This window comes from Chiroxiphia lanceolata, chromosome 8 (assembly GCF_009829145.1).
Source record: "Chiroxiphia lanceolata isolate bChiLan1 chromosome 8, bChiLan1.pri, whole genome shotgun sequence".
Classification (NCBI taxonomy): domain Eukaryota; kingdom Metazoa; phylum Chordata; class Aves; order Passeriformes; family Pipridae; genus Chiroxiphia; species Chiroxiphia lanceolata.
Genome location: NC_045644.1, coordinates 925961 through 949924, shown reverse-complemented (window position 1 = coordinate 949924; position 23964 = coordinate 925961). Strand labels below are relative to the sequence as shown.

The 23964-nt window shown below is 39.1% G+C and overlaps 1 protein-coding gene and 1 long non-coding RNA gene across 7 annotated transcripts; one reads left to right on the top strand and one right to left on the bottom strand.

The window, feature by feature from the left end:
- Nucleotides 1-756: 756 nt before the first annotated feature.
- FAM204A (family with sequence similarity 204 member A) lies at nucleotides 757-17015 on the top strand. Of its 6 annotated transcripts, none has more exons than XM_032695265.1 (9): nucleotides 757-804; nucleotides 1341-1654; nucleotides 2324-2414; nucleotides 2957-2990; nucleotides 3597-3699; nucleotides 5394-5483; nucleotides 14125-14217; nucleotides 16194-16300; nucleotides 16649-17015. In XM_032695265.1, exons 2-9 carry the CDS (start codon nucleotides 1418-1420, stop codon nucleotides 16698-16700), a joined length of 807 nt encoding a protein of 268 aa, XP_032551156.1. In that variant the 5' UTR covers nucleotides 757-804; nucleotides 1341-1417; the 3' UTR covers nucleotides 16701-17015. The 6 variants fall into 6 exon arrangements, with proteins under 6 accessions (XP_032551156.1, XP_032551155.1, XP_032551153.1 ...); XM_032695264.1 differs by having other exon boundaries at nucleotides 1341-1669; nucleotides 3600-3699; XM_032695262.1 differs by having other exon boundaries at nucleotides 1341-1669.
- Nucleotides 17016-19753: 2738 nt separating this feature from the next.
- On the bottom strand, nucleotides 19754-23584 carry LOC116790379. The gene is made up of 3 exons (XR_004358330.1): nucleotides 23547-23584; nucleotides 21432-21501; nucleotides 19754-19792 (listed from the first exon to the last, which is right to left on the bottom strand). It is a non-coding gene; the product is annotated as an uncharacterized LOC116790379 (long non-coding RNA).
- Nucleotides 23585-23964: the final 380 nt, after the last annotated feature.

Below are 23964 nucleotides of genomic sequence, written 5' to 3'. Positions count from 1 at the left end.
GCTGGGACTGCTGTACAATGTGTTGCCTGTCTTTCTTCTGAAAGAAGTATGAGTCTCATGAGGAGCAGCTGAGGGAGCTGGGGGGGCTCAGCCTGGAGAAAAGGAGGCTCAGGGGGGACCTCATCACTCTCTGCAACTCCCTGACAGGAGGGGGGAGCCAGGTGGGGGTCGGGCTCTGCTCCCAAGGAACAAGGGAGAGGATGAGAGGAAACGACCTCAAGATGTGCCAGGGGAGGTTTAGGTTGGACATGAGGAGGAATTTCTCCACAGAAAGGGTGATCAGACATTGGAATGGGCTGCCCAGGGAGGTGGTGGAGTCACATCCCTGGAGGTGTTTAAGGAAAGCCTGGACGTGGCACTCAGTGCCATGGGCCGGGTGACGTGGTGGTGTTCGATCACAGGCTGGACTCGATGACCTCAGAGGTCTCGTCCAACCTAACTGATTCTGTGATTCTGACAACAACCTCAGTGGCACTTACTGGGCCATCTGCCCCTTTGGGAGCTCTTACGGGAGCCTGGAGGTTGCTCTGTTCCCCTCACAGGGAACACCCCACACCTTCCCAGGGACTATCCCACACTATCCCAGGGAACACCCCACACCTTCCCAGGGACTATCCCACACTATCCCAGAGAACACCCCGCACTATCCCAGGGAACACCCCGCACTATCCCAGGGAACACCCCGCACCTCCCCGGGGGACGCTCCGCCCTGTTGCCATGGAGACCGGTGCGGCTGTTGATTGGCTGCACCGCACAGCCCAATGGGCGGGCGGGGTGTTCCGGCGGTGCCAAGATGGCGGCCGGGTAAACACGGCCGGGCGGGGACACGGCGGGGATACTGAGGGGGTTTCGCGGGGGCTTTGCGAGGGCTCCACGGGCTATTGGCAGCGCCGCCGGGCCTGCAGGGGCCGGGGGGTGCCATTTGCCGTCCCCCACCCTGCGGTGGAGCCGTTCCTCCTTCGGAGCGGGTGCCCCGCGCTCCCCCGGCCTGCCCCGGGCGGGCGCTTCTCTGTCGGCCCTGCCCGGCGGCGAGGGCAGGGGCTTGTGCTCCCCTGGGAAGCTGCTCCTGGGGAGGGACGGGAGGCGTTTGCTCTGGTGTCGCCCCTAAACCGAAAGTAGCCGTAAACAAATGCGAAGGGGCATACCTTTAAAGGACGAGGAGAGGGAAAAAAATGAACTATAGCGTCAACCTGTGGACTCAAGTCGTCTACTCCTCTCTGATACAGTAGGTAGTAGAAGCTTTATAATGTGCTTTTCTAAAGCATGTACTGATAGTTGCTTGTGAGAAGCTACAATATTTCTGATGAGGTGTTTGGTGTTTCTGTTTCTCTCTCCTGCAGGTTGTTCTCACCTCGGGATGGGTAACCCGGTGTCTCTGCAGTGACTTGAAGTGGTTTGGACTTGCTGAAACTGGAAGATGTGGAGTGGGCTGTTACCTCCGGGAGTGAATGAAAGTGATGTTGATTTGAGTTCTGATGGTGGAGACGATTCTCCTGCTTCCTCTTCAAAGAAAGAAGCACAAGAGGATACCGAAGGAGCTGAGCTTTCTGAACTCCCAGGGAGTGGACAGGAGAGTAGTGCCAGCAGTGAACCTGTTGTGATCCCAGTGGCAGATGAAGAAAGCGAGTCTCAAACGTGCCCTCCTGGAATCTCTGTAAATATCTGGAATGTGCGTGTCTTTGCAGGTTTCAAATGAGCATTAATACAACAGACTCAAAGCCCAGTGGCTGATTTTTAGATCAAAATAACTCAATGTTATTTTCATCTGACATGAAATATAATATGATTGAAGGATATACCTGAGATTGTTTCAAGTGGGGAGAGCAGGAATTTAGGTAGGAAGTGACTGGGTAGTTTGGTGGTGATTGAAGGCAGAGCAAGGAGTTTTTATAACTAGACAGCTGCATGAAACTTGTGTTCTCAGTGGTTTTTGGGCTCTGAGCTTCTTGGTAGCTGCTTTCTGCATCAGTAAGGATTCACAGCTCAGTATACCAGCCATGGTAGGGGTGCTGCATACCTGGAAAGGGTACCAGTTGAAATGTATTCTGTGGCACATCCCATGAGAAAACTGTCAGATTTGAATAGTCCTGGCATGTAGGGAGGGCAGAAAGTCAGGGAGAGGTGGTGAAAGATTAGAACCAATTCTGTTTTAACACCATCAGAGTTGGATGTTCTTGATTTATAAATTTGAATGTAATTGTTAACACCAGGTACTGTGGATAAGTAAGATACTGTCACAGTGTTTCTCAGCACAGTATGTAGTTTCTTAAAATAGGGGGGAAAAAAATTAAAAATACTGATTTGCTTTTTCTTAACCTTGTAGAAATTTGTGGAGCTTCAGAAGAAGCACTGTGAAATGCAAATGGAAGCAGAGCAGGAGAACAGATGCCGAAAGAGAAAGCGCCACCGCAAAGGTGTTCTTTGTAATTATGGAATTTACTTCCTCAAAATTGAACTGTTATCAGCACATGCTGGGTTGGGGGGGGGGGGAGGAGTTGTTGGTTTTGTTTGGGCTTTTTTTTTTTTTTCTTTTTAGTGAAGGAATGAAAGCCTGAGTAGAAGTATTCTATCTGTTATCCAGGATTTTATTTTTCCAGTTGTATACAGCACTTGCAGGTCCAGGTTGTAAATTGCAACCTGCAAAATGCAAGTAATATATTTGTCCTCTTCTTTAAAAGAAGGTAGAACTTACTCAGTTAATACTGATTTATAATGGTTAAGTGTGTTTCAGTAGTTCTGTAAATCACACTTTAGTGTATTCTAGTTAAAACTTCTTCACAGATACTGTAGGAGTCTCTTACAGATGAGTGGTTTAAAACCACACCATCATTGGGTAAAAATGTCAGTGTGTTGACCTTTGAAAGGAAATGTGACCAATTAGAGCTCTGTAAGTTCCCTGGGTGCTGTGGGGTATTACTGTGTAATGTTGGATTTCTCTTTTCTTTTCTTCCCTTAGCAAAACAGAAAAAGGCTGATGAAGTGACTAAGAGGTATAACCAGGTCAATGTGATTTCCTGAGGTCTGTTTTTAGTATCAGGCAAAACTTGTAAAAAAGCTTGACCACATGCATGGCTAAAGCCTAAATTTGAACACCATGTTCTGCTGAATGTTTTCAGTATCTCTGTTGGACAGACTGAGTTTATATCAGTGAATACTTAATGGACTGTTACTGCTTGATTTTAAAAATCAACATTAATTATTATTTACTGTAACTTAAAATAGACTTAATGTTGTTCCTGATTATGTTTTGCATGTAACTACATAAACCTCCTGTTCAGCCTGCTCCTTCTCTTTTTTTTCCTTCTTGCATTGTGTTTCCTTCTGTGTTGTATGTACAGTTGGATTCAATGATCTTAAAGGTCTTTTTCAGCCTGAATGGTTCTATGATTCTATCAGCTTGCTTTCAACATTCTGGAATTATACTTACAGAGGGGGAGGAATAATTAATTTCACTTGAATTAAAAACTGAATGGGTGAAGAGAGCATGCCTGCCAAATGGAAGAGTTTATTCTAGCACTGAATCCTATTTAGCATAGAATATTACAAGTTGTGGAAAGGGAGCTGGTTACATTGATGACTTGTTTGTTTGTTTTTAGTAGCCAACAGCTGGAAAATGAAGAGAAATGGAAAGAACTGACACAGTACTTTGGAATCAATGATAGATTTGAATCACCTGTGGATAGCAGGGCCCCACAAAAGGTGAATGTTGCTACAAAGGCAGTGTCAGCTTGTACTTGGTGGTAAAAGAAGTTAACATTAACTGAGATAGGAATAAAACTGAGTCTATTTGAGAGTAAATGATCAAATCACTCGGGAAGGGCAAATTTGTGACATTTTTAATAAATGTTTTTTTGAATGGTTGCTCTGCTTGCTCTTGAGACAGCATCCAGGCTTGTTTCCTGTCTGGTTATGTTTTCTCAGAATGCTTCATATGTGTCGTTTGACTTTTTATTTTCTTTTGTTTAGTCGTGTTTTAACTTTAAAATGTGTCACAAAAATCCTTCAGTTGGCACGAGTGCCTTTAGGAGTTAAAGGGGCAAATCTTTCATGCATTTTAGGTGGGATTCTAACACCTTCTGTTCATAAATACTGTGTAAGTAGTCATATTTGAACTAATTGGTACCCATAATGGACAATTAAGAAACTTCATATATTGTGAGTTCCTGGTAACGCTATTTGTTCTGTAGTTTTTCTGGTAAAGTCCTGTGTGAGTTCTGTGACATCAAATGTCCAGTTAGCCTCCTTTAGGATACATTTGGGTTTTTTCATTTGCCCACAGTAGGTTTCTACATGAAAGTCATGAGACATTGTTCACTCCTTACTTTTGGTGGCTCTTTAGTTGTCAGTAAACTGGTCAGGATAGATCTGGAGTAAGGCCCAAAGTGTTAAAATGCAGATGGTTTCCACATAAGTTCAGGTACTTTAGTGGAAAGTGTGTCTTATTACTTTCAGAAAACACATCTAGCAGAATTGGCTATCACTGCAATTTCCAGTTGTGCATTTGGTTTTTTTAGCTACCTCCTGCCATAATTGAAGTGCAGAGTTTGCATATCACTGTTTCTCCAGAATTGTTGGCTTTTTTGTTTTGTCTCTTAAAAAAGTGTTTGTTATGAAACTGTCAAATGTGTTTTCTTTAGCATCCCTAATATTTAAAACCAGTGAGGCTGTAAATTGCCTTTTGTTATGAGAGTGAGTTTCTTTGTGAAATTCTGAAGTCTGTGCCCTCTGCTATGTTACCCTTCTGTGTTCCAGCAGAAGTTTCCAACTATAATTTCCAGGAAATATTTACTTTTTATGGTTGTCTTATTTGTAAATGTTGCTGTTGAACAAGTTATGATACACTGATCATAGCCTCTGAAAATAACCTTTAAATTCTGAAGCTTTTTCATTGTTTTCCATAGGGCTGCTAGAATTTTTAATTTATTAGTACAGGGAGTGGCATCGTGCCAGAACTCAGTTTTTGGAGGCAGATAAGATCTTAGAACTGTAACGATACAGTGGTAATTGCCATTCTTCATGTTACCTGACACATATATTTCACATTTTGTTTAGAAAGCTCCAGGGATGGAAGAGATAAGACAGATCTTCAGATGAAATTTCGTTGTGACAGGCATAAACTAGTCCGTGTAATTTTTTTAACCTATAGTATTATCCTGCACATAAGGTGGAACTAATGCAGTGATTTGTGCTCGGGCAGCCTTTCAGTGAGTTCTTAATTATACTGTCCATTACAGTACAGAGACAGAGTGGTTTGTGTTACATAGAAATTGCAGGTTTGTGCAGTGTCCTAAAGAATTTTATTGAAGAAATGCTTTTAGAAAGGATGTGCTCTCTTTAAATATGTTCTTTTTGTCTTAAAGATATTTACCTTTTTTTTTTTTTTTTTCCCCTAGTCTGGCCTTGAACTTAGCATAGAGAAGTGCGTGGCTGAAGGGGACATTGCCAAGGCTGAGGAGCTGAGTGACAGACTGGCCATGCGTGAGGTGAGTGGCTGTTCACAAAAACTCCCAGGGGATGTTGAGTTCTGTGCAGCTGTACAAAAGGTGTCATGGCTAAAATGGCATTGATTGTTTGCTCCATGTTTTCTGAGCAGAATCCTGTCAGTGACTGAAGGACTTTGCTGCTGATCTAGTAGTGCTTGGGCAGCTGGAGCTGTGTTTAAGACTTGGAAATTCAACCACAATGCCAAGGAACTTTGCTTTAAAGCCTTCTGCTGACTCCACGAGTCAGAGGGGTTGGTAACTGCTCATCCATAATGAGCCTTTGACTTCTCTGCATGTTGCCAGCCAAGAGAACAGGAGTAGGATGTTCCATTCCTCTCAGTTCCCTGTGCCTCATATTTTTCTTTGCATTGCCTCTTCAATAAGCTTGGGAAGCCTGAAGACAGGTAGAGATTTAGCAAGCTTAGAGTGAACTGTGTCCAAATAAGGACATACATACCCCAACTTGGGTTCCAATACTTTTCTTCCTGTGTATTCATGTTTTCAGGAGTTGATGGCTGGAAGAATTTGGAAGAAGAATGGGAGTAGATGGTTGTCAAATATATTGCTGTAGCCTTAGAATTGTCTTGGATTTTTTTTTTTCTCCTTGTCATAACTTTTTAGTGTATAAGTGCATATCTAAAAACAAATCCAGGTGAGAAAACCACAATTTTTTCAAGATGTTGTCTTGTTTGTTGGTGTATCTGAGAAATTTCAGGAAGGCTGTGCTGCCCTTTGCTACAAAAATTGGACCCTTCTAAGTCTGTATGTAGTTCTTAGTGAATACTTAAACTGGTGAGGAATCTATCAGGTAGCTCTGGTAATTTGATGTCAGAAATACTTGAATAGGTGCACATAAGGTAGGTGGTAGCAGCTGAAGTATGTAATTTAAATCCATGAGGTCTGTTTTACCCACTGCTAGTTGTACATGGGGGAGAAAATGCAGAGGAAGAAAACGAGGAGAAAAATATAGTTGGAATAGCTTTGAAGCCAGTTAAGGAAAAATCTAAATAAGTATTATTTGAGTGGAGAAGCGATCATTTTTTAACTAATCTGATTTGTACAATTTAGAGATTCTAGATGAATGCTAAAAATAATTATATAGTTTTTGCTTTCATTCCTTCATTTTGCATATTCCATCTTCACACAGCTAGTGAGAGTTTTCTGTCCACTGTATATGCTTTCCAAATTCAAACATATTAGAAGAGGACTAAGAAAGCAAAGACAAATTTTGACGAGTACTCATTCAAATATTTTAAATAGGGTTTTAAAGTAAGCTTTAATGTAAAACTGCAGATTTAAATCTGTTTAATGCAATGTATTGCAGTGTTGTGGTGGCTTTAAAAAGAGAGGGCTTTTGAAATGGGAAATACAGTTCTTAAGGTTCTGTAAGGTTGGGTAAGACAAACTGTTCCTCAGGGAGTGTTCTTACACAATCGTTAAACTCCTCCAGGTAGTCACTCAGGGCAGTTTGTAATGACTGGCCTCTTATCTGCCTTGTCACCAGTGATCACAAAACTTCAATCTGCAAAGATAACAGCCACTGACAGCGATAGGAATGTGACCTGATGTTCCCTTTAAGTCTGACCAGCTTCTGGCTGTTCCATTACTTTCATGTGTACAACGTGAAAAAACACTTGCTGTTCTCCTTCACAAATGTCATTATCCCATCAGCTCTAAAGTGGTTAGAGTATCATAATCAATAAAACATACTGAGGTTCTAGTGCAAATTGTTTGACTATAAAAACAAATTAATGTAAGAAGTTTTAAGGTTTTGTAATATTTATGATAAACTGTTATCTGATTTTGGTAGCCATGGGATTATACAACATCTAGCACATCCCAGGTGCTGCAGCAATGTATTATTATTTGTGGAACATTAGCTCCAAATTGTTGACTTTCAAATATTAGCATGTTGTAATTCTGAAAACAAAATGCTTGAAACGTTATTAGTATTCACAGCCTTGACTTGGTTTTGGTTAAGTGGGTTTATCTGAATAAATAGTATGTTGAAAGAAGGAAAACTCAAATGGCTGGCTTGATCTCTCCTGAGGAGTTCTGCAGAGGCAGATTCCATGTGAATTCACTGGGGTTCTCTGCTGTTGTAAGGATGTGTTCCATTACTCACTGCAAGGTTCATTTTTCTTTGTGATTTTCGGAAGCTGTATGTTTTTTAAATGGATCTTTTAAAATACTTTTTTTTTTTTCCTAAGGAAGTTGTTCTAAGAGTGACTGATTCAGTGAAGAGCTATAGAAAGGGATTTGATTATGGAAGAGGTTGATTCCACAGTCATTGCTTTGTATACAAGTACAGCTAATATTGCTTTCATGTTGTGCAGTATTGATTCAATCGCTGCTTTCCTTCTCTTAGGAAGGAAACTTAAAGAATTGAAATTTAAAGAAATGTCCCTTTTGAGACTCTTTTTATATAACGCTTCTAAGAAGTGAGTTTAATTAAGTATGTGGCTATTTGTATCCCTCTAACTTCCAAATGCAACACAACACAGTGAGCAAGTCAGGCATGGAGCTGTACTATGGCTGTGTTGAAGGGCACCACTTCTGAAGCCTGGAGTAAGAAATGGATGAATTATTGTTCTTTTATCTCGACTCCATCTCTTTATGTATAGTTTTCATTTTTCTTGGGCAGTGTCACAGGGCTGGGGACAGGGAGTGTGTGCTGTTTGGGGTGCAGCCCCCCTTGCAGCCCTGGGAGAGCTGTTCAGTGGGCAGGTGTTGTGTTTGAAATCAGGTGTGTGGGGTTTTAATCGGCACCATTTGCTTTTGCGAGAAGCAGTGACTGGAACCTGCTGATAAAGCTTTTGCTTTGAGGCACAGATCCCAGAGTTCTTAAAGCCGTTTCCTGCCTTAATAAGTGAAACTAATTTTTGATGTATAACATTTATAAGCCTGTGAAACTGATAGGGCAGCTTCAGTATTTAGAAAAATGAAGCCAAAAATAAACAGATGATGAGTAGAGACAGTAAAAGCACGTCCTGAAAAGCAAAGGAATGTCAAAATGATGCTGTCAATATGCTATCATGATGACACAGTGAGAAAAGGTTTTTTAAAATCAAATTCATTCAAAATCAGTGATGACTTAGGCAATATGCATAATCTAGCAGCTGTGAATACATTACAGAATTTTACATCCTAAAAACCTAAATGATACCGCTTCAAGGTTTTGGGTCTCTTGCTTTCCAAGTGATACTTGTTGCAGGTTCCATAAGGAAAATGTTATTGTACTGCAGTAAATGAGGCAATGGGCAGTATGTTATTTGTTGTTTTCTTCTGCTTTGACAAATATGCACAAATGCTGATTTTTGAAACAAAACTTCTCAGTCTGGTCGTGTTCCAGGTTTTGGACTGAGAGTTAGAGCTTGGATACCTTATGCATGAGGGTGTATTTACTAGCTTTTGAGACTAGCTGATGTGTGTTACCCCTGTTTTACTGGCAGTTGATTCTGTTATAAAAATGAGTTGTACTTACATGTGTGTTAGCCCTTGCCTCCTGTTGTCAGTTACCAGAGTAGCAGATCCTTAAACGTGGTGTCCTTGGCCATCTCCAGAGCATGTCCTCATGTGGGATATCCTACTTCACTGAGAGATCTAGTGATCCTGAAATTCTTGATCTCATTCTTTTATATATGAGTGAAATTCTTCCTGAAAAAATGCAGACATGACTGCACTATGTTGTCCAGAATAATTTAGGCCATCAGTAGCTCTGCTCCTTTAGCTTCTGCTGGAGCCCCTCAGTCTGTGATGCAATGAGTGTACAAGGTCAGCGCTGCTCTGATGAATGTACTGAGCAACAACATACTGCACACAGGTCATACTGCTTAATCCTAACTCTCTGCAGATCTTCAAGCACAGGTAGACTACTGCATTATTTCTTTCATACTTGCAGTACAGTGCCATTAGTATTAAATAACTAGCAATTCATTGCAGTGTGCATGGTATAATATGCACAGTTATTGTTCATTGTTGTAATCCAGTTGCTGTCTTTGTTATCACATTCCAGGGCTTCCAGCATAGGCAGAGTCCTTCACATTTGAGAGTTCTGCTTCTCAAATGTAGACTGGAACACCTAAAGGTGTTGTTTGAACATTGCATTTAAGGATGACTTCTTTAACTTGAGGGATGCCAATAGAACTGTTATTAATAATGTAAGAGTTACCCAAAATATTCTGAACATTTTAGGATGAATGAAACTTAATTGAGAGAATAAAGTTTATGGGGACACTTACCTGGGCTGAAATAAAATGGTTTTTTGGTGATGCCCTAGGGTGGGATAGCTGAGATCCAACCATAGCAGGTACTTGGATATGTAGCTTGGAACAGATATTTGGAATTATGTCAGCTTTTTAATGCTTTGTAAAAATCTTCTTGGAATAGTATCTTGAGATGTAATTAAGTTGTTCCTGCTGTGTTTGTGGGAATCTGCCTAGATTTTTTTTTTTTGAAGAGTAAATGTTGATAGAGCACTGTGACTGTGCATGGTTGGATGTGTTCATCCCTTTGAGTACGGGTGGTATGTGGAGATACCTGGTAATATCACTTTACTGTAAATCAGTTTTAGTTGGGAATGATACTTGTAAAAATTGTTTACCTAATTAAACCAAATAATCTTAAAAGATTCCCCACCTCGACTCCTAATATATATTTTCCAAACTTTTTTCCCCCTAGGGGAAGAGGTTTTTTCATAGTGCTTCTGTACTCAAGTCATGGTGTGGTGTCTCAAAAAGCAGAACACAGATTTCTTATGGCTCTAATATTCTGAGAACTAATCTGACTAAAGCTCAAACTTTACATTTTCCTGTGTTTTTTATGTTAATTGCCTGGTAGGTAGGTGCCATATTGTCTAAGAGCACATTTGCCTGAGGACTGTAACTTGAACACGATAAAATAATCTTGACCATATTAGACTTACCTGTCAAAAGAAACTTTTAAAATATTTTGTAATTTAGTGTGCTAAATTGCTGCAGTAGTTGTCAGTCTCTAAAGAGCACGGACTTTTTGACAGCACTGAGTGCTCAGCTTAGTGGCTTCTGACATTTTGGTGAAAGATTTTTAAGAAGCTGCAATTTATAGGGACACTCTGGTATTTAATCAGGCTTAAATGACAGATCTGCATCATAATTGGTGAAATTAATTGGCCATTCACGGAGATATCATTCACACGTTAAGGCAAGATCAGTCCTGCTGTTGTCTTCCAAATTTGATGCAGCAGTTTTGACCATTTTCTCATGATGAAATTAGCATCTGCTGCCTGTACATAACTTCTGGTCACATCATTTAGACAGGGAAGTACAGCCAAGGCTGTAGGTCAGAACTACTGAGAACCATTCTGGAAACTGGTTTCCATTTCTGGATCTGGGTCAAAGATGATTGACTGTGGTGCCATTGCTGTTAGAGGCGTGCAGGTGTTAGTGCTTGATGACATTCTACTGGTAAAATAAAATGTCTGAATTCTGTGCAACATTCACCATTTCTCACAGAGTTTTTGGGAGCCTAAAGTGAGTGATGCAATTTTATGTATAATGTCACCAAGTACCAGTTAACTTGGAAGTCTTGTCTGTTGAAGAGCCCAGAAAAAAAAAAGAGCTTCTGTTCTTATCTCTGGTTTTCCTTTCTTACACTTAGTGGAGGTGCTTCCAAATACCTCTCTTCATTGAGGTGGTTTTCTTTTAACCTTTAGAACATGGCAGGGTTATCACCTAGAATTACATTCTTATGCTCCCTTAATTATGTATATCTTTTCCTTAACAAACCTTAAAAAAAGATTTCAGATGTTACAAGTCTAATTAAAGAGACAGACAAAGCACAGTTTATACTGTAGATTTTTTCTGCAGTTCAATTAATCAGCATGTTTTCTCTTTTAATTAAAACCATTTTAGTAAATTAAAGCCCACAGCAAAACACATATATAATTTGTTTGTAATTAGCTCTTAATTGGTGGTAGTTGAAGCTTAGCACCCTTGGTTTCTTTCTTCATGATTGCCATTTTATTAGCAGCCAGTCATTAATTAATCTTTTTTTCTAATTAGCTTATAAAACTGTTGATGGCACATTATTGTAAATGTGATTTTAAGTTCAAAGCTTGTTAATAAGCTTTCTTACTTAGAAGAACAGAGATAAAGAAATTGCTGAAAACAGTACTACAGTTCTTTTTTTAAAACTGCCTTTGTTATAAGGGGGCTCTGTAAAGCATCTAACAGCTTATGGTTAATTTTTTAATGCTGTGTTTTCTCATGAATGGAAGAAGTTACTTGCATTTAAATGTTTAAGTCTAGCAAAGAGCTTAATATTAGAACAGTTTTCTGTCCTTCCTCCATTACTGTGTCATCCAAATATAATTTGATGTTGTAATACACAGCATAAAAATATAACAAAGGTATTACAAAGTATTTTACAGTGGAAGTTGAGCACATCATTGAAAGGGGACAATTTTCACTGCAAAATCCACTCGGTATTCCTGTTTGCTTTATATATTTTATATACGTCAGCAATGGATAACATTCCACAACATAAAAGGAGAAAATCATTGCTACAGGCAAGCCTGAAATAACTAGATTCATATTTGATGAGAAACTGTAACACTGCATTAAAAGGCTGTTTGGCTTCTCTGCTATGGTCATAGGATATTTCAGGACCTGTTTGAATATAAATGTTTTGTTGGAGCTTTTGTGGGTTTAACGTTTTTTATTTCATACCCGAATATTTCTGGAGCAGTTCTTGAGTCAGCTGGGTCAGTGCTTGTATCATTCAGCATTTCCATTGCACAGTCCTGTCTGAATGAGAGCTCTTTGCTTTGTGATGTTTAATGTTTAATGTCTTGATTTGCAGGGAAGTTTTCTGGAAGTTACAGTAGATTCTGTTGCAACTTAAGAAAAATGTTTACTCTTCTGCCTGAACTTTACGTTCTATTTCAACTTGAGCCATTTCTTTGCTTGTTTTAAAAGTGTTTTATGATGCCAGGCGAGAAACACTAGAAAGGGATAGCTGACAAGGAAAAAATTAAAAATTGGATAAAAAGTAAATGAATAATGTCATATTACTAAAAAGATGAGAGGCTAATTTGTGCCGACTTTTTGCTAATTTTGTTCAAGCCTCAAAATGAGGAGCTGTCACCCGTTCTGTGTAGCACTGATGACAGTGCCAATGATCCATGAAATAAGCTGCCGCTGGCTTTGTTCTGATAAGAATGAACAAATCTGCACAATGTACGGCTCCCAGAATCTCATTTTCATACTTGCATGCAGGCTAAAAGAAATAAGCTGTTTGCAGGCTTGATTAATCAGACATTTGAGGGGTTTTTGTCTCTTTGATCTCTTTCGTCTCCTAGGTAACTTGCTTGACATTAATGTTGAGCTCGAGTAAAGACAATCAGGAATTGTAGACCAAACTGATATAAAAATTAAAGACCTTAACACTTTAAGTACTCCAGTAATGGTTCCGCTTTACTTCAGAAAACATCTGTTTTCATTTAATTAAAGAACAAAAGAGAATGGCATAAATATTTTTCATAGAGACCTGTTATTCCGTAAAAAGTTAAGGTATGATAATTGGTATTTTTAAATAAACGCCTTGGAAGTGTTCAAAAAGAGGCAAAGCTTCAGATATTTGTTACAAGGTAACAATTTCAGATGGGTGGAAAATTTCCATTTATGCTGCATTAAACATCTAGAGTTAGATATTTGACGTGATTTTTGGTCAACTTCAAAATAGAAAGGTCTTTGCCCTGTAGAAACTTAAGGGGTTTTTTTGTGTGTGTGTGTGTTTGTGTTTGTCTTAAAATATATATACATATATAGTGTTACAAGGATGAACCATTATATCAGCTTTACTACCCGGTATGATTTACACACTTTAAACCTGTAAAATTGAAAGGAATTTAAAAAAAAAATGTCGCAGTGCGTTTGCTTGAGGTTATGCAGACGCTTTTACAAATCTTCCAAGTGGCTGTAAAGATGAATGCCTCAAGGGTCTAGCCAGGGCCCTGCTTTTCCAACCAGCTAAAGCCCTTATCTTAAATCCAAGCAAAGTACCATTAATCTTTTTGAAAGACCTTTTATGGCTTTTAATATATCCCAAATTAGAACATTTTACACCCTTGGTTCCTGAAATATGGTGATAAAAAGCCTTTAGAGCTTAATTTTCCTTACTGCGTGCTCTGACCAATTTGCAGTTCTTTGTGATAATGTTTAGACACCTTAATTAAAATGCAGCAAAATATTGGATGTTCTATATGGAAAATGCTGATACTTTGACTACACAAGAAATTGTTGTATATATTTTTATTCATGCTTTCTTACTTCTTTTAAGATTGTATTTTATTGAGTTATCTGATGACCTGAAATGTTAGCAGTTTCTTTTTTTTTTTTTTTTTTAATATAAAATCCATTGACCAAGCTTTTATGGATTTCTCTTTGGGGGGGCAGATGTATGTCTGGGTGTGGGTGGCAGCAGAAGACATTTAATCTGACTGAAATGTTTATGTCTGTTTATATGCAACATTTGTTTTCATGTCTTGAAAATTTGACTCTCTGTAGCCCAGAAATGATAACAAGGCTGCAAAATGTTTCTCCCTTTACTTCCCCATATGCTGCAGAGGATCTTATTATCCTATTTTTTCTGTACTTTTCAGAGATGGAAGAACTCATTCTGTCTTCCAAGAAATGCAGACAAAAAGATTTTTCTGCAGCACTTGTGTAGACCTCACTTGTGTATATTTGTATGTGTGTAAGTGCTCAATAGGCCACTAGAACAGAAGGAGATGCTGTTATTCATCTCACAGTGAAAGTTAATTTTCAGGCGTGTTAGGAGGTAAAACACAGTTAATAAAGGCATGGTTCTGCTGATTGACTTCAGCCATCAGATTGCTCTGTTGTTTAAGCTAATAATTAGTCCTGTTTCAATTTAAAAGTAAACATTTTTGGAATATTTTAGGTGAGTTTTCTTAGGCATTTTTATACTGCAAGTATATTAAAGTTAATAGCTGCTCTTAAATATTAAGTGACAATGCAAATAAAAGAATGTTATGTTTTAGTCTTTGACCTGAGATTTGGCAGTTCAGATGTTGGCATTGAATTACTGATTGTATAAAATGTTAATGCTCAGGGGGGAAATTACGAAGATAACATAAAAGTTTTGAAATAGCTGCTCGCATTAATTATTTTGTGCATCGAGATGATTCCATAGGTACATATTTATGACCTTAAAACATGTACAAAAAGTGAATGTGAAACTTGTTTAGCATTCTTTTTTTCCTTTTTAAAATACTGTGCTTGTGAAAACGTGTATTTTCCTTTTAAAATGTTATACTTAGCTCTTAGCTGCTTGTGCTGTGCTTACTGCCTTTTCTTAAAACCTGCTGCAGGAAAGCTGCTTGCTTGATTCTTGAACCCTGAGAGGACCATAAGGTAGAACAGCTTCTAGTGATGCTGGTTTGGTTTTTTTTTTTTTTTGCTTTGTTACCGAAAGGATCACCTACCTATGAGGTGTTTGGTGGGATAGTCGTAGAAAATGTGTCATCTACACCTGAAGATGTGTTCTGGAGTTCTCCCTGACCTTCTCTGGATACAGCATTTCTCAGAGTAAATCACTGTCTGTAGAGTTGCTGCAGATTATTCAAGTGTATGACCATTAATCATGGAACTTGAACCCGAGTGGTGAGGGGTGTTCTTTCACCTGTGTCTCCCATGCCTCTATTCTTTGATGCTCCCATGGCATTTTGGGGCAATTCAGACTGTCCAGTCAGAAACATGTTTCCTAATTGCAGTAGGGTTTGGGGTGGATTGAAAGAAAACCTGTTTGACCACATCAGCTTGTAGCAATTTTGTCTAAATGAATTGCTCACTTGTCTTGGAGAATAGCAGTAACTTCTGAGAACAAATTCCTCCATAATTCATAATGTCAAGTCATGACAGCAACCACAAAATGTAACTACAATGAACAAGTTATGGATGCTGATTTAAGGAAAATAAACCAGTCATAGTTAACAGTACCTTCTTCCATCTCTTTTGCTTTATTCTCTTTTCCACCCCCTTGACATTCATTGCAGTGAACTGAATTCTCAGTTTCAGTAAGGGAAGTGGTATTATGGAAGGGAAGTGGTGTTCACCTACAGCCTGTTACAACCTTATTTCAACACCATGTGTGTTATCACACTTACAATCTAAGAGTAGTAATGTGAAGACTAAAGGGCACAGAGACAGTAAGGACACTGTTTTATTTATCTTTGGACAGACTGATTAAAAATGGTTAGTGGTTCTACTGGAAAAATGCGTGGTAGTAGCAGCTCTTCCTGTATAAATTGCATTTTTGGGTGTTTTTGATGCTGGTAAGACCTATGGTGATAGCACAGCTGAGGTCACGGACTGATCTTAATAAAAGAGACTGTGTTTGCGTATTCCTGTCTGTTTAAAACAAACAAACAAAAGGATCTAGTGAGCTGTTGCCCTTTGCTTTTATTTTTGAAAATCAAGGGTTTGGTGGAAAGGATTTCTTGTCCCAGGATCCTCCACCTTTGTGTTTCTCTCCAGACATTCCCGTTTGTCCCATCTAGCACTACATCATCGGCCTAATATTTGAAAGATATTTTGGTATCTGTTGACTTTTCAGAAACAATATCAGACCAAGTAATTTGTGAGGCTTAAATTTCACGTGAGCCATTTGCATCTAATGAGTTTTCCTTTGTTCCTTTTCATGTCTTAGCTTGGTGTGAAAATTGCCAAAGCAGCTGCTTGCCGCAACTTCGTCAAAGCCAAGCAAGAAGCAGAGGCTGCCCAAGAAGCTCAAAAGAAAAAGAAGCTTGCTTGGGGGTAAAGTCGTTTGAGTATGGAATTAAACATTTCTGGTATCACTGGCACTAAGTGTATACAATGCAATCTCAGTGAAATGTTTTCTTAGTTGAAATAGGCTTGTGCTAATCTTATTTGTTTAGTTTAACCTTGTTGGGTTTCGGTGGGGTTTTGTAGCTGTGTATCAGACTTCAGCACAGAGGCTTTATCACAAATAATGTGGTGGTTATATGGCTGTATTTGTCTTCAGGTCTTTATTACAGTATTAAAAATAAGTTTTTATTTTTGTCGTTGTTAAGAATAACATGGTTAAATAGCTGAAACACACATGCTTGTGATTCCTAATGTGGTTTTTGTGTCCTGTTTCAGATTTGAAGCCAAGAAAAGATGGGAAACAAAAAGCAACATGGGATACATGTAATCTGTCGTGTTTTCAGAAGTCAAATACCTGTTGTTACTTGAAGAATCTTTGTAGGCATCTTGTTAAATCTAAGCATAAAAAACCCCAAAACAAACCCCAACACATCAAATGCCTTGTATTTATCCTCCTGCTGTTAGACTGCACTGGCTTGTTTTGGTACTCTCCTATAAAATAGTAAAAAATACTGTTTAATCATCAATCCTATGTTAAATATAGCACTTTTCTCATAAATATGAAAAACTAAGATAATGCATTTCAGAATGCATTTAGAGTCTAGAAAACTCCCTGAACTTGGAATAAAACACTTGGTCCAAATGTGTTTTGTGTTGTACTGCAGTTACGATGAGTGGGTATAAGGGGAAGGGTAAGTTTTCTCTGCTGGGGTTACACAGACTTAATGCAGCAAGTACTACTTTTCTGCTTGAAAGTTTGGGGGGAACACTAAATAAAGAAAAGCAAAACAGTCCTACCTGTTTTAAATCAATATTATTCATGCATTTGTAGCCTTAGTAAATAGAAACACAAAACATTTGTCTGAAAAGGTCCATCCTCCCTCTCCTGGAAGGATCTGGTACTTTTTGTCATCTTCTGGTGCCACATTCTTCAGAATATTTCAAATTCCCATTTTTCTTTCCTTCCCAAGAACACGTTTTAAAAGTACCAGTTTCTTTGAACAGATAAAATATAGAAATATGTATCTTGGAAAATTATCTGAAATGTGTTATGTTGTACAGTTAACTGCACCCAAGATACAAATGCAGATTTTACTCCGAGTCAAATGTTTTACAGATCAATTAGGATTTGAATGTTTATGTTATAAGATTATAACAAGAATTGATGATAATGTTTCTTGGAAATTGTTCTCGGTGAAAAGTAAGTACACATTCAGAACTAATAACTTTTCTCCCTGAAGCTCTTGCATATATGTGTTTAGTCACCACAAGGCCTGAATGGAATTGGTAATGTAAATGTCAGTTATTGTTAACCGAGATTAATATGGCTGAGGCCAAAGGTGTGGTATTAGCGTAATGCTGATTTACTGGGGAACTACTGGAGGCTAGAACACCTTGCCAGCAAATAGCAATTGGAAGTTTTACAGCAGCAATTCAGAGAGTTCAGCTTCGCAGTCCAGGCTGGAATAGTGCATTTTTGTTCATTAGCCCTCGGGATATTTGATTCTCTTTTCTTTTTTAGCAGAACATCGTATTTCTTTCACGCAGATGAGAGTTTGCAGCATGGTAATCTGCAGTTAGCTGTAATTAGCTGTGATGACAGAGTTGAACACAATTGCCAGGACTGTAAATCAGGGGCTAAACAGGTTTCTGCAGTATAACATCATAAATCTCACACTAGGCTTACAAACTGCGTTGCTTTAGAAACTTGTGCGTGGAAGGAAGCAAGTGTTATCTCTAGGAAAGTGGTTAGAGAGGTAAATTGCATGGTTACCTGTGCAAACACACAGGTTACACCAGGAACCTTCATCAAGGTTTTTCTCAGTTCCAAATGCTCCTGTCCCAAAGTTCAGACACTCTGTCCATAATTTCTGTTATTTTTTTAAGCAGCTGGCAGATAGGTGTTAGATACAGTTGACCTTTCTGCTTGTTATATACTGAAGAGCAGAGTGATGCTGATAATGTAGTGCCAAACACATCAGCAATGTTCCATTAAACATTTTAAATTACTAATAGAGTATATTAAATATGCTGTATATATATTTGCAGTAATTACTCTCAATAGTAACAGTATTTATTTGTCAAATCAAGATCTTGATCTAGTTACAGGGATCAGTGATTTTTGTTGTGAAAATGTGCTATAAAAGAAATGCAAACCCTCAAAAAACAGCTATTGCCCAGCCACCTGTAATACTTTGCACTTTACCAATTAGTTTTTTGTTAGGCCATTAATCATGTAACTGTTTAGGAAGTATGCAGAATATTTGCATTGGGTTACTTGTATGATGAATTTAGAATGATCACATATCAAGCATTTTTATCTACCTAAAGTATTTGCTTATTAGAGTTAATTCCCAGAGTTATACCATGTTGAAAAATCTCTGGTTAACAGGGAAAATTCCAAGGCCTAATACAGCTTTATACAGATCATGTAAATACATAATAAATGAATGCATAATTGTGCCTTTAATAAGCATCCTCCTGAATTGGTGATCTGTTTTGAAATGTTTTGCATTCCTGACACTTTTTTTTGTAGTTTTGCTCTGTGTTGCAAATTTTGGCCAAACAAGTAAAAGTGCATTCTGAGACTTAACTTTTTCTGTTTAATGGTGTTAAAAAAATCCAAACGCTTGGTTTAGTTAACTTTACTGGTTAAGCTTTTTAATCAGCTTAAATGTATAATCTCTTACACTGAACTAAATTTGAGATGTAATAATAATAATAATTCTAGCAAATGAAAAGTTTACATTAGCTTCTTGTCTGACTGAAATCTAGAGGAATGTGCTTAAATTATAAATTTTGGTATGAATCTGTTGTGAAGCCAAGTATTTATTAGGAGCTTATTTGATGCTATCTTGAGTTGGGCAACAGTTAAAAGGCAGCCTTGCCTGAGCACTTTCCTCCCCTCAGAAGTCTTGAAAATCATAGCTGCCTGCACTAGTTTTGCCCCAGTTTTTTCTCCACCACAATTTCATATTTTGTCTGACATTGGTCGTGGTACTGTCTTGGGTATCCTGAGTAGCCTTAACTCTTTTGAGGAAAAATCTTGCAGCTGCCCAAGTGTAGTTCTCTGGAGTCAACAGAAAAACTAACTGGAATGTTAAAAAGGGGAATGTCCTCTCACAGTTACCATTGTTCTTTGAAGAAGGTTGTACCTGGAGCATCCTGGCCTGCTCAGACACCTCTGTTCTGTGCCAGACTTTGTCAGTAGGGCCTCTTAACTGAGCTGGTTACCCACATGCTGTAACATAGTGAGGTGGTTGGATTGCTTTTGGGTTTCCAGTGGCCTTGGCTGATGTCAAGTTGATGGCTCTGTGCACAGCTTTGACACTCCATGTGCACTTTTCCCTCCCGTGGGTGTCACACGTTTTCATTTCTGCTCCCATCTCGTGTTCTTGCAGTTCTGTTGTGTTTGAAGGCCTGCACAATCAAGAAATTCTTTTATCAGCTCCTGTGATAAAATACAGCCAGTTTGAAGTTTGCAACAGCATACTAATACAATTACTAGTATTTCTTAATACCACATTCCTGAGCTCCTTAACCAAAGAGTGGCTGCAGGGACAGTTTGACAGATAAAAACATATATATAGTTGTTCGACTTTTAATAGTTTTTTGCCTGCAACCATAATCTGAATCATTATTTTTTTTAGTTTAATTCTGTTGGACAAGTTTCAAAGATAAATATGGTGTGTAATAAGTCTTTGCAGCCTCTAATTTGTGAAGGAGTGTCTGTCCAGTTAATACTTGCTCATTGAAGCAAGGGGTTTTGAAATAGCTGCAGTACGAACTGTAATTACTGATGTCTGTTTCCTATTCACCTATGGCTTCTGGCATTTGATCAAAAACTGTAATGTATTGCTTAATCTCAAAGCATTCCCCACTTTCAAAAATATTTACCTCATGAGAATTGCACAGCGCTAAATGACCTTAGCAAAACCATAGTAGATTTTTATTGGGCATTGATCATATGTAGCTAATCCACCAACAAGTATTTTTTCCTGTTATTTTTGAATGTTGGTAATTTAGATATGGATGTATTTATAGTGTACCTCTACTGCAAGCTCAAAGCATCTTAAAAAATATAAAATATATTAGTAAAGGGGTGGGTTTTTAGTTCACAAATGGGGTGGCTAAAAAAGGGAATACTGAGGTCGACCAATTTATGTGAGGGCAAACTGGTACCTGGCAGCAGAGTGGCAAATGGAATCTCCTGGTTTGTAGTTTTTCAAAGCTGAGAATAGCACAGAGAAGTCAGTCTTGAACAATTATGAGGCAGGTGCCTAAATCTTATTGAAGGGCATTGGGAATTGGGCACCTCATTACCATCTGTCCCACCAAGAGAGTAAAAAACCTGGGCTATTGAGCGCAGTGTTCCGAGCGTCACAAGAGTAAGTAGAAACCTTAATTTCATTTGAGAAAAGTTGTCATCTTTCTTGTTGAAAAATGCCTGCACTGCTTTGATCTACCTCCAGCTGTGTTTATTATACCATCAAATCTTGTCTTCCTCGTTTCTGTGGAACTGTTTGTAGCAGAATTGAGAGTTCTTCTATTTCTTTCCTTGGAATCAGACCTGGAATATAATGTTTTGTCCTCAAAAAGCATGAGAGTTACGAAGACACTAAGAAATGCAAACAACCAGCTTTATAAGAGGAGCTCTGCAGATCTTGCATGCGATTGCTCATCATGCTCTTTCCTTGATTATGTTCAGAAATACGAGGGGCACCACCTGAGGAAGGAGAAGGCTGTTTGCAGTGAACAGACAGTGTCATGACAAGATGTTGGCTGAGTTCCAAATGAGAGCAGCATGTCAGTCACTGAGTCATCATCCTGACTTGAACAGTGCTTTCATTTCTCTCGGAGGTTCCCAGGTGTGCTGAGTGCTTGACTCACCCAGATGGCAGTGACTCCAGGCCAGCACAGAGAGACCACAGGTTGAAATGAGCGTCTGTGTTTCCATGTTACATGGCCTAATGAATCAGCCTTTGGCAACTTGGGCTGGAACTGAGTGCAATACATGCAATGTAGAAGAAAAGATAGGTGTGGAAATAAGGATTCTTACCCAAATGAGAACTGGCTGCTTTCTGGTAGCCAAAGAGGGAGTTTTGTTCATCATTTTGTTCACAACCTGTCTGAAATGAACAACATTCATATATAGCCCAAACAGCAAATTTGGATATAGAGCAAAGTGTAATGCTGCCTGTGGACTCTTAGCTAGATAGTGTTTATGGTATTTTAGGGCTTTCTATGTAGAGAACTTGTCAGATCTTCTTTAAGACTGAAAGGCTAGTTGGCCTCTACTGGTAGAGACCATTAATTCCAAACTGCTAGCACTGTGAATTTACCAGTGCTGCTCAAAGAGATAAAGGAAAACAGTCTGCATCGTCTCTGATAATGTTGATTCTGTCAAATCTGCTGTATCTGCGATGAAAAATCATCATACTTTGTGAATTGAAAAGATTCCCAGCATATCCAAGGAACATGGAGATTTTTTTAACATTCAATTCCTCTTGTGTGGAATTTATAAAAACGCCTTCTCCGCAATTATATTCCAAGTGTGTCACCAGCTCCTCAAACTACACTCCCTGTAATAACATAGGTTTCTAAGAAAGCCCTAAACAAAACTAGGTGTAATATGCCAGAATAAACTGTAAACACCCAAAGAACGTCAACAGGTTGACACATTTCCTGATTCAGCTTCTAATTACCATCAAACAGTGTCGAACGGAGCTTTTATTTTTCACAGAGTTAATGAAGAGCATGTGGAGAGCAGCCTGCTAGCAAGAGCTGTCCTCTCTTATCTGCTGAAGGAGTACACAAGCTGCAGAGGGGGAGAGTCAGCCAAACGGGCTTTTCCAATTTGAATACTTTTCTGTTTCTAGAAATACATTTATAAAATGTCCTCTGCTCTCACCACAGCAATGCCAAGGGCCTTTCTCCCAGAAATGCATCACAGAATACTCTTGGTTAAGAATTATTTCCTTTGCTTCTCTTGCTGTGTTTGTTTGTTTGTTTAACAAACAATGCTTTAAAATATGCTTAGCTTCGGGTCACTTTAATTTTTAAAGAACAGCTCAGGGAAGGGCTTTGGGTGCGCTTTGTCAAGCAAGAGCGTGTTTTTCCAGGCTCTGTGGGGCTGCCATTTCATGTCATGCCTTCAGCAGGCTTTTTAAAGATCTGTTTTACACCTCACAGCCTGGTGTGGACTGCCTGCCTTTGGGGTCAGGCCTCAAGGTTACCTGTCTGCTGTGTTTGAGCAGCTTCTCCTTGCTTTCCAAGCGCTTCTTCCTAAAGGAAAGAGTGTGTATTTTTAAAGCAGATCCTTTCCGTGATCTGGTTTAGAGTGCCTGTCCACACATAGCTGTGTAGAGCTAATTGGGGGAGTGGAGGTGAGAGCAAAAGGAAGGATGAGATTCCTTTAGAAGAGGAAAGAGGGAGGGTATAAACCCCTTACCCTGACATTATCTCAGGTCGTACTGTACCCAAGGGCTCAGTTCTAGTCTCACAGCACTCCCATTGGAATCACCTTCCCTGATTTGGGTAGCTGATGATAATGCTGGATGTTGTTAACTATGGATTTGAAGCATAGAATTATCTGATGTAATTAATTTTCTTTTTCTTTTCTGATTCAATCAAGAAACCCATGCACTAGGAATATATTGCCAGACTCTTTCATCATGAAAGTGCCACAATTTAGCCACAGACTACTCTCTGGGGATCATATTCTGCTGCCCTCAATCAAGAAGATCCTTTACTCCCAAACTGGTCAGACTGGAACAAATAAGGGTGACAAAATTTGTATGAAAACAAAGGATTGGAGACGTGGACCTGCATTTGCTAAGGGGTATGGAAATTAGCTCCTACTTCAATGCTGAGTGCAGAAGGGTGTATAAATCTTTAAACTCTGAAGGCAACTGTTAGGTAAAGCAAATTAAGCTGGGGACTGCTGTGCTTGGTGCTGCTGAACATAATCTAGCACTTAAGTGCTGACACAACCTGTATAGAGAGAGCTCTCCTACCTGCTAACTGCTTTGCTGTGCCTGAGCTCAGTTCTTCTGCATTAATATTCATTGGCCCCAGCATTGCATGTTGCCAGAGTTCTAGCAGGTATTTACAGATCCTCAAAATGGGATTCTCACTGGATTTAATGGGCTCCATCAAAAAATCTGGGTCTTACCTCTGAGGTTTCTGGAATGTTTGCTTTCTCACAACCTTGAGTAAGCTGCAGTGGAGTGAGTTGTGGAGAAGGGAGTGTTGTGAGATTCCAGGCTTCAGATCCTGTGGCTTTGATGCAAGGAAAAGGGGATACTGAAGTGTGGGAAAGAGGAAGGGAGGAACTGAGAGCAGAAAAGGCTGCAAGAGCAGAGATAAAGAAAGGCAAATGTGCTGTGGAAACTCTTCCAGCTCCTCTGCTGTCAGTGGTGAGAAAGTTTGTCTGTTAAAAAACAGATGCTTGGTTTCCTCAAGTTGAGGGTGCATCGCTTGCTGTTGTTTGGGTACAGGGAGGTGTTAAACAGCTTACTCAAGGCTGCCTGGTTGTTGTTAATATTTCAACATGTGAGCTCTGTAAAATTCCACACAACTCCTGCTGTAAT